This window comes from Heterocephalus glaber, unplaced genomic scaffold (assembly GCF_053883595.1).
Source record: "Heterocephalus glaber isolate CG9 unplaced genomic scaffold, H.glaber_assembly_v1.0 deba00001461, whole genome shotgun sequence".
In the NCBI taxonomy this organism is placed as follows: Eukaryota; Metazoa; Chordata; class Mammalia; order Rodentia; family Bathyergidae; genus Heterocephalus; species Heterocephalus glaber.
The window spans coordinates 24,500,630-24,518,273 of record NW_028258308.1 but is presented as its reverse complement, the minus strand read 5'-3'; the positions used below and the strand labels follow the sequence as shown (position 1 = coordinate 24,518,273).

Below are 17,644 nucleotides of genomic sequence, written 5' to 3'. Positions count from 1 at the left end.
ATTACATCCATACATGAATCAAATGAGTGGCCCTAAAAGTTCATAAATAGGAGATAAATTCTGAATTATATATTGGAGGTTTGGTAAAGTAGTATCTAAATCACATAAAAGAACCTAACGCATAGTTCTGTTTAAATGTCACCATACTTTGATTGCCATTCGAACACTAGCTCATCATACAGATTGTCTTGTTTTCATTTTAAGAATGTTTTTGGCAATAGTTTTAGGGAAAAATTATGTTCTTAGAATTGAAAAATACTTAATATTTAGTCTATGTTTATAGAAGGCAAATATTCACATGGACTATAAAAATACTACTGAATATAGAAAATAATTTATTAGTTGCTTGTCTTCCTGGCACTGTGCCAAGGGTACACTATTTAATTTTCAAAATGAACAAATGAAGCAGGTAAAATGATTATCTTTTATTTATAGATGAGATTACTAAGGTAAGAGATAGTGTTTCAAATTGAGATTTTTGGGCATTCAGAAACATTTCCATATTGCCCTGGCCATCAGAGCTTAATATTCCCAGAAGTCAGTGTAAGATGCAACAGTCCCAACTTTTTATAAATCAAGTAGCTTTCTTAGAAACCAGGTATATCCTAGAACAAGAGGCAGGCAGTCCAGAGCCCTTCTAAAAGAACATTAATTCATTTGATCTACTAATTATATTAAGCACCTACTAAAAATAAGGCATTGTGGAAATACTATACAAAGATAACTTGAACAGCATTTAGGTGTTTATTTACCTTCCAGTACACACAGACACACACACACAATCATTTTGAGTAATTCTTTTTTTCTTTAAACTTGGATTCTCCCTGTTTTATTCCATACCATGGAGCTTAGTTTGTCCTTTGAAATTAGACAACCTCCTTATAAACCAGTCATTACAGTGTGATCTCAATTACTTGCATCTAACAAATTGACAATTAGATCAAATATAGGTTATGTATGTCATTTAGGATGAAAAGAGTCTGCATCTGAATATGTCTGTCTGCATTTGAATGTCTGGGTTCTGTTACTGCAGTAGAAATTAAATGATTTAAAATTTTTTATGCCTATAATTCTTTGTAATAATTTGCTACAGGAATGCATGCCAAAGTACACATTCTGATTTTGTACAATAATATTTAATAGAAGACTTGATGGAAATGAAAACTGTAAAGCAAAGTTTAGGAGTTATTAGGCTATCTAGGATAGAGGTTTGGCTAGCCTTTCAAAATAGAAGAAAGGTCTAAATCATTAAGATACATACTAAAGATATCCATTTCAAAGTCAAAAGAAATCCTTACAAATAAACTGAGACTAAGTAATGTATATTGGATGAAAGGTTATTTGAGAAAAACTGACCATAATTTGTATATGGTTAAATTGAAGGACAACTCCAAGACATTGTTATGATAGGAAAGTAAACTAATCATGTGCTCTTAAAAAAATAAAAATTTATTCCAGGTTTATCCCCTTTCCTTTACCTTCCTTTAGTCTGTAAAAATTCAGCTATTGGTGTGCTTAATGATGATCAAAATTCTTACCTATTTAATATCATATTTACCTTAGTATGACTAATAAATCACTTTAGCTCTAAATATTACCATTTGGGAAGTAATATGCTAATGTCAGATATACACACTTGTTTATTTCTATAAATAGCAAAACACTTCCTGATTGAAGTTTAAAAGGAAAATGTAGTGTTAGAAATTTTAGTTTTGTTTAGATTGGCCATGCTTTATCAAGACTGAAAGCACAGTACAGTTTTCATAAGTTTTAATAATGTAACCTTTTATGTAGATTCAGTGTTAACTCCTAGTAGCATGATAAATGAACATATACTTAAATTACAATGTCTTGTAAAAAGGCAGAGGGGACTAAAATGTTTACGGCTCTGATGTGGAAGATGTTACATTAAAATATTAAAACGTAAAATATCCAATATACTCTTTAACTTTCCCAATAAATGCATAGTCCTGTTTGGCATGGACAGTGTCATTTAAAACAAAAAGGACTGCTTTTGTAGAATTACACTGCCAACTAGAAAAAATTAAAACCACATCTCCAGTATTAGGCAAAACAACTTCTAAAAATGGATAGTTATAAGAATGACATGAAGTAAGTTATGTATAAAAGCCATTGCCACTATATCCTAAGTATTTATTAGCATAGTGTTCCCTATTCTGTATACTATACTACAGAAAAGGAATAAACATTTGCTGCACTTAATTTAGGAACTCAGCAGAAAATGCTCAAATTTTATATTAAAAGAAGAATTGCACTTGCTTTATTTTTTTACATTAACAGTACTTTTATATTACAAATTTTTAATATATTAAAATTGTTCTATTTTTAAGTCTGATGAACACAATTGCAGTTATACTATTTCACTCATATATATTACTATGCTCTAAATAGTTCATACTAGAGATTTCAACGCTGTCACTTTCTTGCCGTTTTTCTTTACCTTGTTCCCATTTCAGCAAAACTTAATATTCCCTTATACAGATCAACACATTTAATAAAATACCATATAAACTGTAAAAATTAATTTTAAATGAATCCTTTTAATTCTAGATTGTACTAATATTGTTAATCCATACACTGTGAATATTATTTCTCTTTGTTCAAACATGGCAACTTTTCTCCACTATTTCTTCAAAAGTAAAGGTTTGCTTTTTGGCATAACATAGGAGAATGATTCTGTTTCAAATGTGCATTTTAATAAAATGAAAACTTCACAGCTAATGTTCATCATTAAGCAGTGGATATCTTATGTTACTAATGTTAATTAACCACATTAACCAATTACATAATTTCTAAAATGACAGATGCTGTAACTAGTTCCCCCTACTTATAGGGGGCATGATGATGCAATTCTCTAATTCTTAACTGATATTTTTCCCTTGCTGATAATTTACCATACTAACTTTACAATGTTATACTTTGTGATTAGGCTGGTAGCTGTAGTCTCTGAAATAGTAATAAAAGGTTGTTATCAAGAATGCTAATGTGATCTGAATTCATATGTAAGACCCAGAGATTTCATGTTGCTTCTATTTTATTAGGTATTAGACCCATGTTAGAGAAAAAGCGAGTTATAAATTTCAGCATTTTTTAAATGATGAGGGAAACAGAAGAGATTTCAGAGAAAGTGGACAAAATTATAACACTTCAAAATATATTACCTAAAAAAAAGTTAAAGTAATTATTCTACATGAAAAAAAGCTTAAACAATGTCAAATCTCCCTAGGAGTACATCTATTAAAAAGAGTGCATCTCAACAATGTGCCCTACTTTTAGAAATATTGGTAACAGGGTCAGAAGGGAAAAGTGATGTCAAATGTTTTAGAAAATACAAACTATGCCTTGGAGGTGAAATGAGAGGAAAAGTTCAAGACGATAACAGGTATGAGGGAAAGGGGTCAGAGGCCTTTTTGAGTAGATACATGCTATGACAATGAAGATTTATATTAACCTCAGAAGTAATTGGTCAGGAGGAATACAATTTTCAGTCTAGAGTGAGTTTCAAAATGGTACATAATTTTCCTTATATTTGATAAAAGAATTGGCTACTTCCAGTTCTTCAGAATCTAAAGAAACTAAGAGAGGGATATCTTTTTCCATTTCCATAGCTATATTTTATAATTCTGGATGACACGTTCCATTTCTTGAGTTATTTTGAATTGCACTGTTCCCTTATTTTTGGAAGTGTTTTCATGGGCCCTTCACCGTGGGGCTCCAGAGGGAAACTTCAGGCAGTAAGAAACACAGCTTCATCAGAATCCCTGTCCTTGCCACTGTCTTCACTTGGTGCATGCTCACCCCCACTTGGAGACCGACAGCTCAAATCCTCCACCCCAGACTCTTGATCACTGTTTGCTGACAGATCTGGATCTGAGCTTTTCAAATTGTCTTGGGTTAGAATCAGAGCAGAATCTTCATCACCCTGCGAAGGGCTCCTAGAAGGAAAGGACTTCAGGTTCCCGCTGTAATCCTGGGGTGTGTTGGCTGTGCTGTTGTCCGAGGTAGAAAACCCTGAGGGTCTGCTGGATTCGCTCTGTTTACTCTTCACTTTAGTGCAATTTAACTGCACTTTCTGAATCTTTTCTAATCTCTGAAAATGAAATAATTTTACAGAAGAAATCATAATTATTTATACACACACCACACACGCATATATGTGCTTAGGTACTTATTACCTGGCAGATGATATAATGAATGTTAAGAACATGGAACTTAAATGTGGGTTCAAACCTAGAATTTATGGCCTTGGTCAAAATAAATTCTGAGAGGTGGCTTTCCTCATCTCTAATGTAAGGCTGGTAATACTTGCCTCCACAGGTTTTCTATAAATGTAAACAATGTAACATACTATTATAGTGTCCCTTTTTTTATGCTGGTATGGTTTTACATAATGATTTGTGTCCTTTGAACTCAAAAATGTTTTTTAAAAGTGAGAAATGATGTGTTTAATTTTATTGATATAATTAATTTACCATAAAATCCACTTTTTTAAAGTATACAATTTGATAGTTCTTAGTATATTTGCAAGGTTGTACAACCATCACTACTAATTTAAACCTTTTTTTTTTTGTGGTACTGGGGATCAAACTCAGGACCTGGCCCTTGCGAGGCAGGCACAGTGCCACTGAGCTAAATCCTTGGCCCTTAAATCATTTTCATCACCCCCTCTCAAGAAAAAAAATACTCCTCGTAGCCCCTGGCAACCATTAAATGATTTTATATCTCAGTGGATTTGCACATTTTGGATTTTGTTTCAATGGGATTGTAAGGATCATCCATATTGTGGCACATACCAGTATTTCATTGCTTTCTATGGCTGAATTATATTGCATTACATGGATAATATCACATTTTGTTTCTCCAAGCATCAAATCATGGACATTTGGGCTTTTCAAAATACATTTTACCAGACTATCCATTAAGTCAGCAGGAGAGGTATTATAAGATCAAGTATTATATACAGATTCAAAAAGCATTTATATAAATTATTAGTGCAGAAGCACTATGCTGGTCAATATAACAGAGATGAATCCAGATATAGCCATAGAGAATTTGGAGTGTTATAATCAAGAGAGACAGTGTTATTTAGGAATTTGGAAGAGGCAAATTTAAGAGGGTTGGGCTGTGACAGTTTGAGGGGATACAGTGGAGTGAGCTTTAGGAAAGGTTATTTTAACAGAACTGTAAAGGACTTAAACTTCAACTTAAAATTCTGGTGATGGTTAGAAAGCACTGTCGGCAGGAAGGACAGTGGGGGAAAAATACAAAGATACAAAGGTGTCAAGTATTGATGAAAAGCAGAAGACATGTTCAATTTTAGCAAGGAGGAAATAGTAGAAAATAGAAAAAAGTGTCTTAAACTAGATTACAGGAAAATCTCAAATGCTGGGCTAATAATTTTTTTTCCTTGTGGTACTGGGGATTGAACCCAGGGCCTCTGCACTAAGCTCCACTCCCACTCCTTTTTTATATTTTGAGACAGAGTCTCAATAAATTGCCCCAGACTCACTTTGAACTTCGATTCCACTGCCTCAGCCTTTTAGAAATTTTATCTTTGTTATAAAGAAATAGCAGCCAATATTTTAAAATTAAGGTACTTTTAAATATTTTAAATAATTTTTTAAAATTATTGTAACAAAAGAATGCTAGAATAGACAACAGAATCCTAATATTTTCATAAAGCTTGAATGTATTTAGGAAGAATAAATATAACTGGCCAATGATGATATAAAGGGACTGTAAGACAAAAGGTCTACAACAGTCCCAGCATTCCAAAAATGTGTCTCATTTTATCTTTACCTTCATTCATTCATTCATTCATTCATTTTTCCGGTACTGGGGATTTAACTCAGGACCTTGCACTTGGCAGGCAGATGCAGCGCCACTGAGATAAATCCCTGGCCCTTATTTATTTATTTATTTATTTATTTATTTATTTATTTATTTATTTTTGGTACCAGGGATCGAACTTGGGTCCTTGCACTTGAGGAGCAGGTGGCAAAACCACTGAGCATTCACGGTCTCTCATCCCTGGGTGAATTCACAATCATCTGTCTCTAAAGATTTGGAATTTCTAGGCTTGGTGCCCAAGTATCAGAATTCCTTGTAAGATGGTGATCTTACTGCACAGACACTGTTAGAAACTACTTCTCCAGTAAAGTGAAACATAATGATGTAAGTCAGAGCTTCTCATATGGGTCCAAGGATGTTTTATTTGACCGTGGAAGATTTATGTTATAGTACCAGTCATGTTTGGTCTCAAAAGTTCTCAAAATTAACAGTTTAACTTTTTGAGTCCATTTTACCAGTCTGGATCTGTCTTGCACTTAGTTTGCAACCAACCCTAGATCTAAGATCTTTCACAATATTTATAACTTGAAAGGTGGTGTTTTCAAGAGTATTATGAGGGAAACAGGAGTCAGCCTACTCAGCTACCTCTAAATGGCCACCTTTATTATTAATAATAATCTTAACATTTTCATTCCCCCAGCCCATCATTCTCAGTGGTGATCTGAAAGTAAGTACTCACTGGGCAAAGGAGAAGATTTCAAATTCAATTTGTGATATTTTGCTAACTTTGATTTAGACATTCATCAATTGGGAGGGAACTAGGAATTCTCTTCCAGTCACATTATTGCTTTATGAGGTATAATGAAGGATCTTGACAGTTTCCCAGCCTTAATCCTAATACTTTTTTCCACACTATGTGATCTTAAAATTTTCTTTTTCTTTGTATTTATAACATTCAGCCTCAATTCAGAATTCAGGTCCTAAACATTAGGAATTTATCACCAGTTCTTGAGCAAGTAAATGACATGATGTAGGAATTTAAGAAGGCGAGAGAAGCAACTGAAGCAAAGACTCCAAGGGGTTTGGGTGACCAACTTAACTAGTGATATCACTAGAAACAAACTATCCAAGTAAAAAAAGCATTTACATACATTACAGCCTCCCTGGCCTACTATAGGTCCAAAATAGACTGTAGCCAATCACAACTATTATCATTTAGAAATTAATATATCATGGAACTCTTAAAAATGGAGAAGTGGATTTTTATTAAGATACATGACCTAGGGCTGGGGATTTAGCTCAGTGGTTTCACCGCCTGCTGCGCAAGCGCAAAGACCCAAGTTCGATCCCTGGTACCAAAAAAAAAAAAAAGAAAAGAAAAGATACATGACCTGATTTTACTCTAATACTCCACCCCCATTTTTTTTCTTTTCTCTAGAAAAAAAATCATTTTAGTGTTCATGAATAATAACAAAAAATACTGGCTAGTTGCCAAGTCATTCAGCAAATTGAAGTAACCCACAAGCCAGCTGTCTAAAATGCACTAAATGCCTAGGTTTGGGCTTTGGTTATCTGGCTGCTTACTTGGCTAAGAATGCTCTAGGTTATTCACTGGCTAAAGAGAAGAAATGGCTGTTGTCTCATTTTCTGTACTGAGTCTTGAGAGGCTTCCATACAGTGATCTTCAGGAAGTAAGCACAGAAAAGAAATTAACAATATCAAGCGGGTCTTACTTCTTCTAGGGCCTCGAGTTCTTCCTCCAGCTGCTGGGATTCTTCTTTCACTGCCATAAGGTAATCTGTAACTGACTGTCGGGGCTGCATCCCCTTTTCAAAGCGGTTATACATCCCACTCCAAAACCTGAGAAGGAAAGCAGAGCTTTATGATACTACCATATCCCAATCTGAAAGTTCACACTCTCAAGTTGTGCATATTTAATAACATATTCTCTAGTCTTCATAATAACCACATGCAAGCTACAAGCTGGAAAAAGCCACTACTAAACATGTTGATGTTTTTTCTTGGTTCAGTAAAGTTCTTTTGGGGAGAATAAGTTCATAAAGAGTCTACTTGTATATGTAATATTGAATTAGAAGGCATATATTTTTCTGTAATAGACTGAAGCAGCAAATGTTACCATTTCTCTCTCTCTCTGTCTCTCAAATGGCTCTTAATTTTGAATTTCAAAAACTAGTGATTATATGTTTATAATCTTCGGTCTGCAAAGGGAGGCTTTTATATTTGAAGTTTTCAGATTTTTTTAATCGCAGCCACCAAAATCCGACATATGTATTTGCAGTAAGTCATCACCTTTTATACTAAACAATTTTACTGTACTAGAATGCTATTAAGAATAAATGGTTTGCCAGAGTGTTATCACAGGGCCTTTGATTTTTATTAGAACAGAAAAGTTCATTTTCTTATTGAGAACAGAAAAGTACTTTGAGAACAGGGACTTAGTGTCTTGTTTTATCCACAGTGCCTAGAACAGTGCTTGATCCTCAGTAAAATACTTGACTATTAATAACATTTAGCTATTAATAATAAATCAGTTGTAATACAAACAATTGCAGAGTGTCTCAACAGCTTTTAAAAATGCTGTTTTAGCAAGGTGTGGTAGGACAATGCCTATAATCCCAGCACTTGGGAGGCTGAGGAAGGAAGATTGCTACAAGTTCAAGGCCAGCCTGGACTACATAGGAAGACACTGTCTCAAAAAAAAGACCAAAAAAAATGCTGTTTTACACAAGCTGTAGAGGTATTTTGCTCTTAGTAACAGAAAATTAATATTCTGTAAAAACATCTGGGGAAATACTGATACTGGAATAAGTAAGAACAAAGCCATCAAAAGGAATAAAACCTATAAAGAAAAAAACCCACTAGGTGTTGGAAAAGAGTAAGGAGGAATGTGGTTTCCCAGTTTATTCTGTGTGTGCTTGTCTATTAACCTGAGTCATTTTTTAATATCATACAAGACTACAGAAGACACCAAAGAATAACACATATTACACAAATCTAGAAATACCTAATAGAACCTGTAGGAGATCACTCTGCTCTACCTGTCCCAATCATACAATTTTAAGACAATTTATTTCCACCAAGTAAGCTACATCATGACTGCTATTAAAATTTGTGATTCCTATTTGACTTAAAAGGCATTTGGTTTTCTTTGTTGTTCACTTTCACTTTTTAAAAAATTCAAAGATACATTTTTAAGCTATCATTATTATAAAACATCAACTTCTAAAGAAAATTCCACATGTAGGAGGATGGTCAGGGAGATACTGCCAAAAACGCTAGTCAAGATAGTCAAGCATCTTCCTCCAGTGGGTTTTGTGTCTAGAAAAGTCTTAAAATGCACTGTTTTATACTTTTCATACTTTGGCTCTGAATGTTAACAGTGCTAGAATCTACGTTCACACCATAGCTAGAAAGTTCCTCAACATTTACATACTTGTACATGAAGTTGCACGGAGTTGTAGGGAGATGAAGGCTTCCCTGGGTCTGACTGTGATCAGCTCGAAACAGAGGATTCAGGTAGTCAGCCCGATTCTTCCACAAGTGAGCCCATAAAGAGTATGTTCTTTCCTGAATTCTGTTATAAAGAAAACATAAGTCTGAAGATGACCAATCTTGCTTCTTATGAAGAGTAGATATATAATAATAAAGCTGGAAAGGAACCAGTAGTTATATGAATATCAAGTGTCCTTGCTTTGTAGCAGGCAGATTTATCTCTGCTAGTGGTTTCTTGGTATAGTAGAAACACACTGTAATACTTTCAACTTTTCTACCTTCTGTACTAGCCTTGACAAGATGTTTAATTCTTCTGAGGATTAAAAAAACTGCTCTATAATTTCTTTTTTCTCAAATATCCCCTGAATATTCATTATTTGCCAGGCACTATTCTAAATCCTTTACTTGTTTCCTCTCATGTAATCCTCACTGAATTCCTATGAGGTATGTGCATTTTCTGCATGAGGAAACTAAGCAATGGAGAGATAAAGTAGTGCCCTAAAGCCTCATAGCTAATGAGTGGAAAAGCCAGGACTTGAAAAACCCAAGAAGGTGCTGCTAGAATTGGATAGTCCAGGGCAATAAATCACAAACTATCTAAGAAAATAGGTGAATGAATCTATTTACTCTGCTACTTTTAAATCATCTCCATTTATAGCCACTAGAAAAGTCTTTCTGTTCAACTTAGATGGTATAAAACTACTGGAGTTTGTTTTATTTGAACTAACCACTTCTAAAATTAAATCTGATACTGCATTTACCACAGTTAAAATCATCCTCTAAAAAATCTCAATGTTTTCTCATTTGCCCTTTCTAAATCACCTGAAGTTTTTTACTTTATAATTATTTGAAAGTCCATATTTTATCTATCTTTACCCTTGGATAATATAATACAGTTTTAATCTAAATTAACAGGGGCCTGAGTTTCAAGGTTTGCTTTCTTAGTTATATATGCATTTTTATTATGACATTATCTCCACCTAAAATACCTAACTTTTGCCTTTCAAATGCAAGAATTACTTGGACTCCAGAAAGCTCCCTTTAAATATTAATGTGTAAAGTCTTCTAACTTGTCTCTGTGCATCAGATAGAAACCGGAGGAAAAATAACCTGCACATATCTCTAACAGCTGATGACATTTAAATCATTTATGAAATGTTCAGGAGCAAGATCTTTAATCTGTCCGTATATATATATAACTAATGAAATCTTCAAAATCATGAAAGGCCACCTGAAATTCTCAATTGCCAAAATATTTAGATAAAAATTAAACATGAAAGCACATACTTGAGTTCTCCTCTCTCCTTCTGGCTGTTACACAGGAAGTTTCCAAACTGGCAGGAATAAATGTGATGTTGAATGTGAATCAAAAACCTCTCGTTGAACTCAAAGGCACAGGGAAATTGTTCCATTAGCTGCCAGACGCACTCAATGAATTGGTCAATTACTGGTGAGATTTCTTTGGGGTCACCATCTAGATTGCCATATCTATAAAACAAAGTATTAAAGCCTTTCTAAGGTAAGGGTTTTTTTAAATTAGAAAGCTATAAATGCAAAATCTATCATAAAAGCAACCTTAGTTCCTAATTAAATCTATAAGCTCAAAATAAGGAAGTGGAAAAATAACTTCTAAAATTCCAATTTTGATAGAGACATTATAATGACAGTCTAGATAGTGAAGAGAACATGTTCTTGTTGCAGTTACAAAAATACAGTGTTAGTATTAGCAATAAAACTCAAGAACTTTCCATGGAAAAAGCATTTTTAAAATTCAAACTTTAAAAACATATTAGTATGTTTGAAATAGATCTTCCACATTATTAGTGACTAATGGGACAGTGAGAAGAAATTTCTAAGCAACCTCAAGTTTTTTCATTCTTGCTGTGTTTGCTGAGAAGGGATGAGAAAGAAAGATAAGTTGAAAAAATAGCTTTTTTCAGGTTTCTAGGAATATTCCCATTCCTATAGCAGAGTTAAAATTTGTGACATCTTTTATTTTCATGTGGCCATAGATTCTACAGAAACTTCTTTATACCTCTTATTTTTGTTTTTCCAGAATACACCAGTCTTCCTCACTACAGTTATATTAATTTTCAATGAAGACTTCTAGGCCTTTTTCTGTGATTTTTAGAAAGCATCCAAAAGGATGCTTTGGATGCCATTAGAACAATGCAGAACCTCATCTTCTCAGTAATTGGTGACAGATTCAGGGAACAGAATTGAGCAATGTTACTTTAAGAGTTTTCTCAAAAGTAGAAACATTAGAAATTGTTTGAAACTTTTCAAAAGTTTCAGTTCCATTCACCTATGGTAGATTTAAAAAAGGTTGCTTAATATATTCTTTCCTCGTCAGTCAGATAATTATCCAGTTGGTCTTCAGGTATTTCCATATTCTGTCATCTACTTTAAAGAGCTTATCTGCCTAGCAGATAGTCAACAAAACCTCAAAACTGAAAATAACAGTGCAATCTTAAGAAATTTACTTAACTGTTGAGGGATTTCTCACTTGTAAAATGCAATTATTACTTTCTGGAAAAATAATTATAAAAACAGAATTCCAGAAAACCACAGAATTAATGGTCAATGAATGCTAAATACAATAACCATAAAAATCCAGACATATGGTCCGGGGATTTAGCTCAGTGGTTCTGGCGCCTGCCTTGCAAGTGCAAGGACCCGAGTTCGATCCCCAGTACCAAAAAAAAAAAAATCCAGGCATAGTAACAACACTATAATCCCAGCTACACGGGAGGCTAAAGCAAGAGGATGGCAAGTCCAAAGTCAGCCTGGGCAACTCAACAAGACCCTGTCTCAAAATAAAATTTAAAAAGGGTTGGGTATGTAACTCAGCACTCCTAGAGTTCAATCCCTACTGCCACCAAAAAGTGAAAACAAAAGCCAAAAATTTTTATTCGTAGTTGTATGAACTTAGAATTTATTTCAGGAAAACACACTGAGAGAAAAATGTGTATCAAAATATCTAATGAAATTCTAAATACTTCCATGTCAGAGATTAGAGACCATGAGAATACCAGACAGGCTTTATCATCAACATTGACAAAAGTCGGCTAAAGTCTCCATAAATGATAATTCCTGTTTACTGAGCCTATTATCTGGACAAGGTATGAAAGATCCTAGTTACACAGACTTTTAAAAAATTCTTGCCACAATGCTATGGAGTAAGGAGGACATCTCCATTCCACAGATGGGAGACCAAAGGTGAGAAAATAAAGTGGCCCAGGCAAGACAGTAAATACAGTAGCCTGGATTTGGAGTTGGTTCTGCCTGGCTCCAAAGCCTTGGCCACTGTCCTATATTACATCTCCAGAGACATCTGGGACAAGCTTCATTGTGACATGAATGTTTTTTGAATAGCTCAATCTGATTGCCACTGTGAAAGATCAGAGAAACTGTTCCACAGACATCTCACAAACTGCAGCCTAAAGTGAACATGGACCCTTCTAAAATGGAATAATTCAGTAAATCAAATGTATATAGAAGGAAGAAAGGAAAGTCGATCCTTTCTAAATCAATGAATGTGCAAACACTGTCTTTTCTGGGACAATTTAACATTAGTTCTGCCCAACTAATACTGAGGGTAATCAGAGTTTGAGAACTTCATTTATCTTTGATATAACGTATACAACAAAATATGAACTTTCCAAATAAAATATACAAAGTAAGATATCTTTCACAAAACAAGACTGTTTTCCCCTAGACACACCAGTGGAAACTTCAGAAAGTATTTTTTTAATAAACATCCAAAACAACAAATTTAGAAATATCTTTTACCTGTGATTAAACTTATGGCCAAAGGAAATCCAGTCCTTTTCGATTAATACCTACACACAAGAAAAAATATGTATGAGGAGAATCAAACAAGCGAAATAAGAGACCACAACCAGTAAGGTTACAGGATTCAGAAGTACTTGGAACAGACATCACTACCCTCAGGTAACCTACAAATGAATTAGAACACATTAGTTACCGATGCATACAGGAAGGGTAAAGTTCAAGGGCATCCATAAGAAAAATAAATGAGAACTGGCATGTGAAATTATAACACCACCCACTGTTCCAGGCATTTCACCTTGCTTTATATGTGATCTCATTTAACTGTGGGACAGGTATTATTCTTCCTGTCATTTTAGAGAAGACAATACTGAAGGAAAGAGAAATTAAATATTCACCCAAGATAGTGCTACTAGGAAGGAGTAGGTAACACTTTGTAACTTAGACTTCTCTCTTCCAAACCATATTTCTTAACTAGTATATGATGCTGCCTGTCTGTATAATATAAAATACCTACCTTTCAACAAGAAACCATTAGCAATGTTTTCCAGTGATTTTTACCTCACAGTAGAATAATTCTAAAATCACTGGGTTTTGGGGTATATTACAAGTTTTGGCCCTGCTTGGAGTTACAGTTACCATGACTTTACAGTCTGAAACAGGATTTTTTAAAAAATGTTATATAATATAGAATGGTCCTATTAATATCACCAGTGCTTTCTTTAATACGGCCATTAGTTTCCCCTAGAAAGACAGATGGACTGTTGAAGCCTTTACTTGACAACTGTAAATGCATTTTAGTCTAAACATTTACTTTGTGCTGCAAGTTTAAATAAATTTTAATTTTATCCTATTCCCCCCCTCAAGTCTCTCCCCTCCCTATGTACAAAATGCTTTGTTTCCATTTTTTCCTTCTATTTTCACTTTTTTTTCTTGTCCCTTCCTTCCTTTCTCCCTCCCTCTTCCCTTGCTCCTCTTTCTCTTTCCATTTGAACATTTTCTTCCCAATGTGTTGCAAGTTTAATGGTTTAATGTGGCCCAATTAGGCTGAGTCAATGGCAGAAAAGGACGCTGTGCAGGAGAAAGATCCATGGAAGGTGGAGTGCAGACCATAGGTCTGGATGCCCTTCTACTCTCCAGCTGTAAACAAAGCAATCCAGCCCTTCTACCCTCAGTCCAGGAGAGAGATCTGAAGTGGGTGTGTCCCTCTCAAGTCTCAAAGCAGCACAGGTAATTAGAAGTTCTTAGACACTTCCTCCAAAAAGGAAAGGTCCAAAAGGGAAGCCTGTCTCTTTCTTGTCTCTTGTCCCCAGGGTGTCAGCTGATACTACTTGCTAAAGGAGATCTAGCAGTAACAGTGTCCAATAGGGCTCCTCTGTCAGGATCTGTCCCTAGCATGTTCTGGATTCACTGAAGTGCTTTCTGACAAATTGCAGTTCAAGACATAGGTGCCAGGTAATCGCATAGTCACCAGTCATTTTGAGGGTACTGTACCAGTTTAGCCAAAAGTTACCCCAGGAAACTGTTAAGTGGAAGCAACAAGTTACACACTGTGATGCACATCTAAGAGGTTAAGCTCCAGGAGAAGATGGGCTCATTTCAGCAAAGAACACAAACAAACTGAAACCTAAGGACTACTTAAAAAACAGAAACCTAAGGAGTATTTGCATGCACAATATAGAAAATTTTTTCCAAATATTGTTTTTTGAAATGTGTTCTGTTATAATTCACACATTATCCCAAATGTGAAAATACTTAGGAGCAAATTATGTATAAAACTTTTTTTTTGTTTGTTTTTTTGGTACCGGGGATCGAACTCAGGTCCTTCCGCTTGCAAGGCAGGCGGCGGAACCACTGAGCTAAATCCCCGGCCCTGTATAAAACTTTTTCAAACCAAATTTGTCTCAAATTAATATTCAGGAGCACCAATTTGAATTGGTTTCAATTATCTCAGAAATTCACCTCTTGATTCCAAGGCTTTTTCATCTTTTATTAACCTTGCTGATCTACTAGGAGAAAAATAATGTGGTGGAGAAAAATAAGTTGCCAAAAGTTTCTAAAAAGAGACCCATTGCTGGTCCAGGCAGTGCCTCTCTCTGGGAAAGGCTCAGCAGCCACACTCACCATGAAGCCCTTCAGCGTCCGGTAGTGGGGATCCAGGAGGAGGCTTGCCACTGAGCACACTTGAGCAGTCCGGTCCCAGCCGTCCGAGCAGTGAACAAGCACACTTGCCCCTTCCTCTGAAACTGCCTAAAAAACACCCGATGAGCAATCAGAACTAGGACTGGCTATAGACTTAAAGAAATAGGCAAAACAAAACAAGCATGTTCATTGTTTAGTGTTTAAGCCCAGCCCCACTGAGGCAAAGCCAAGGAGTGGTTTAGTGCTGGCAGATAGGTTTTTCCTTCCCTTCTGATTATATCGAGAGGACACTGGCTTCAAGTATAGCATATCTATGAGATCTAATATCTCTAGATTTAGCAAATCTGCTAAATATAACATGCTCCCTATGCAAGCATAGGTTCATGACCTATCCTCTCAACCACTCTCAACCTCTTTCCTCGCCTCTGGTTTCCATGTTAAGCTTTACTAAAATCTAGGGTTGTGACTACCTATAACCAGTTCCAGAAAGTAAAAAGTGCAAAAATTCTAAATTATTAAAATATAAAGTAACAGATAAAAGGACACAAGCCAAGTGATGAATGGAGTGGTCCTGCTAAGAAAGAGTTTCTATTTGTTATTGCAAATGTAAGCACAACTTTTAGTTGCATGCATTGGCAGGAAATAAAAATTGGGAAACATGGTGGAGATTTCATCATAGCATGTATCACTACCTAAAATTTCGTTTTTCTTTTTTTTTGTCTAGCATACCAGAGTGTCAGTTCTGTGAGGAAAGAGACTTGATCTAGTTTTGCATCCTAGAACAGTACACCTAGAACAGTACATGGCCCTAAATAAATATTTGTTGCGTAAATGGTTATCTAATAAAGGGCAGCCTACCATGTCATCAAAAAAGACACGGTTCTCTTTAAATCTAAAAGGAACGTATTTTAAAGAAACACTGAACAACAAAATAGAATACATTAAAAAAGCATTGTGAAAAGTTGCAGCAAGATTTTTCCTATGGTAAAGTGGAATCTACCTGCCAGTAAGTGGAATATAACTTTGGTTTACATCAAGACTAAAAAGAATGGTCTACTGGAGGTAATCTGTAAGACCCTATTACTGAAGTGACTCACATTTGTTATACTCCCATACCAGATTAAGCCTAACGGAAAAGAGAATATTCTAGAAATATTTTCCCATTTTACCACTGTGTAACATACTATCAACTGAGCATGTGTCCTTTTGCAAAATTACAACTTCCAAGGACAAAACACATGGAGGCATGGGGGTGTCTGCAAAGCCAGCTACCTATATTGTGTTACCACGGCTTAGCACAGGGGAGCTGATAGGGAGGAAGGAGGTCACCTTTTTGAAGTCACAGTGGCTTGCTGATCTACCCCTGGTTTTCCTTGGTAATCTCATACCTTTGCAATGAAGATTCCTGCATCCATGATGGCCTTAATGTGCCGTAACCAGCCGGAGTTTTCCAGCCCCCACAGGAAATCACTCATGGAAGGAGACTTAAGTTCACACACTGCAAAATAAATCATTCATATTTTACAGGTAGTTTGTTAAAGATTTCTTTTATAGATGTTATTTGGAAGATTTAAATCAAAAATCAAGTTTAATGAACTTGATTCTATTTACCATTTCAAGTGAGGCTTTTCCATTTTCTTTAGTCATGAAGGATGTTGTCTGTTTATAACAATGATATCTGTAAAATTTATATCCTAATATTAATGAACACTACTGAATGTTACCATAGTAAAGGTTCAGCAGAAAACATTTATTTAAGTTTCCAGCAAAGATAGTAAAAATGGGCACCTAAAGAGTACCTGAGTTAGGAGTTCACTAGAGGGAAAAATCATAAAACTAACTTTAGCACTTACACAATTAGAGCTCTCCAACACCCAACCACTTCAGAGTAGGACTGGGATAAAATCAAATGGAACTATCCTACAAACCTTAAATGCAAATTATTAAACTCCTGTGGCCAACAGTCTCCACCCAGGAGGGAATAAAGCCTATGAGCTTAAAAATGAAATCAAAATCTCTGACCCAACTCTAGTGTATCAGGTTTGGGGGTTTCCCTCTGGTTGAAAGAAAACGTAGTATCCTGATGATATCTATATTTACACAAGTAAGGCAGATGTGTTAAAACTTCTGTAACATCATACAGAAACACTTTTCATCTCAAGAATTTACCTTTTATTCAATGTAAGATATGGAAAAGCTTTAGTGCTGTTATGACTCTATATCACAGATGCTACATTACAGATCTTATGGAATATATACCTATGAAGCTCTTTCAATGAGTCTTATCTATCAACCCATAAAAATTAACTAATGATCTATAGTTTTATTTTAGTTTAGGTATATTTTATTGTATTCTGTGATGCAGAAAACATGCAGGAAGAGTGGA

The 17,644-nt window shown here is 35.1% G+C and overlaps 1 protein-coding gene across 4 annotated transcripts in view; it reads right to left on the bottom strand.

Annotated features, from left to right (window-relative positions):
- Positions 1–312: 312 nt before the first annotated feature.
- Mtmr7 (myotubularin related protein 7) overlaps positions 313–17,644 on the bottom strand; it is a 97,298-nt gene continuing 79,966 nt past the window's right edge. For all 4 annotated transcript variants that reach the window (XM_004853082.4, XM_087217195.1, XM_087217193.1 and 1 more), the window contains 7 exons: positions 16,647–16,756; positions 15,241–15,366; positions 13,117–13,166; positions 10,612–10,812; positions 9,266–9,406; positions 7,545–7,671; positions 313–4,111 (listed from right to left, as the gene is read on the bottom strand). In XM_004853082.4, coding sequence (XP_004853139.2) covers positions 3,749–4,111; positions 7,545–7,671; positions 9,266–9,406; positions 10,612–10,812; positions 13,117–13,166; positions 15,241–15,366; positions 16,647–16,756 — 1,118 coding nt within the window. In that variant the 3' untranslated portion in view covers positions 313–3,748. The remainder of the gene's footprint in view (positions 4,112–7,544; positions 7,672–9,265; positions 9,407–10,611; positions 10,813–13,116; positions 13,167–15,240; positions 15,367–16,646; positions 16,757–17,644) is intronic.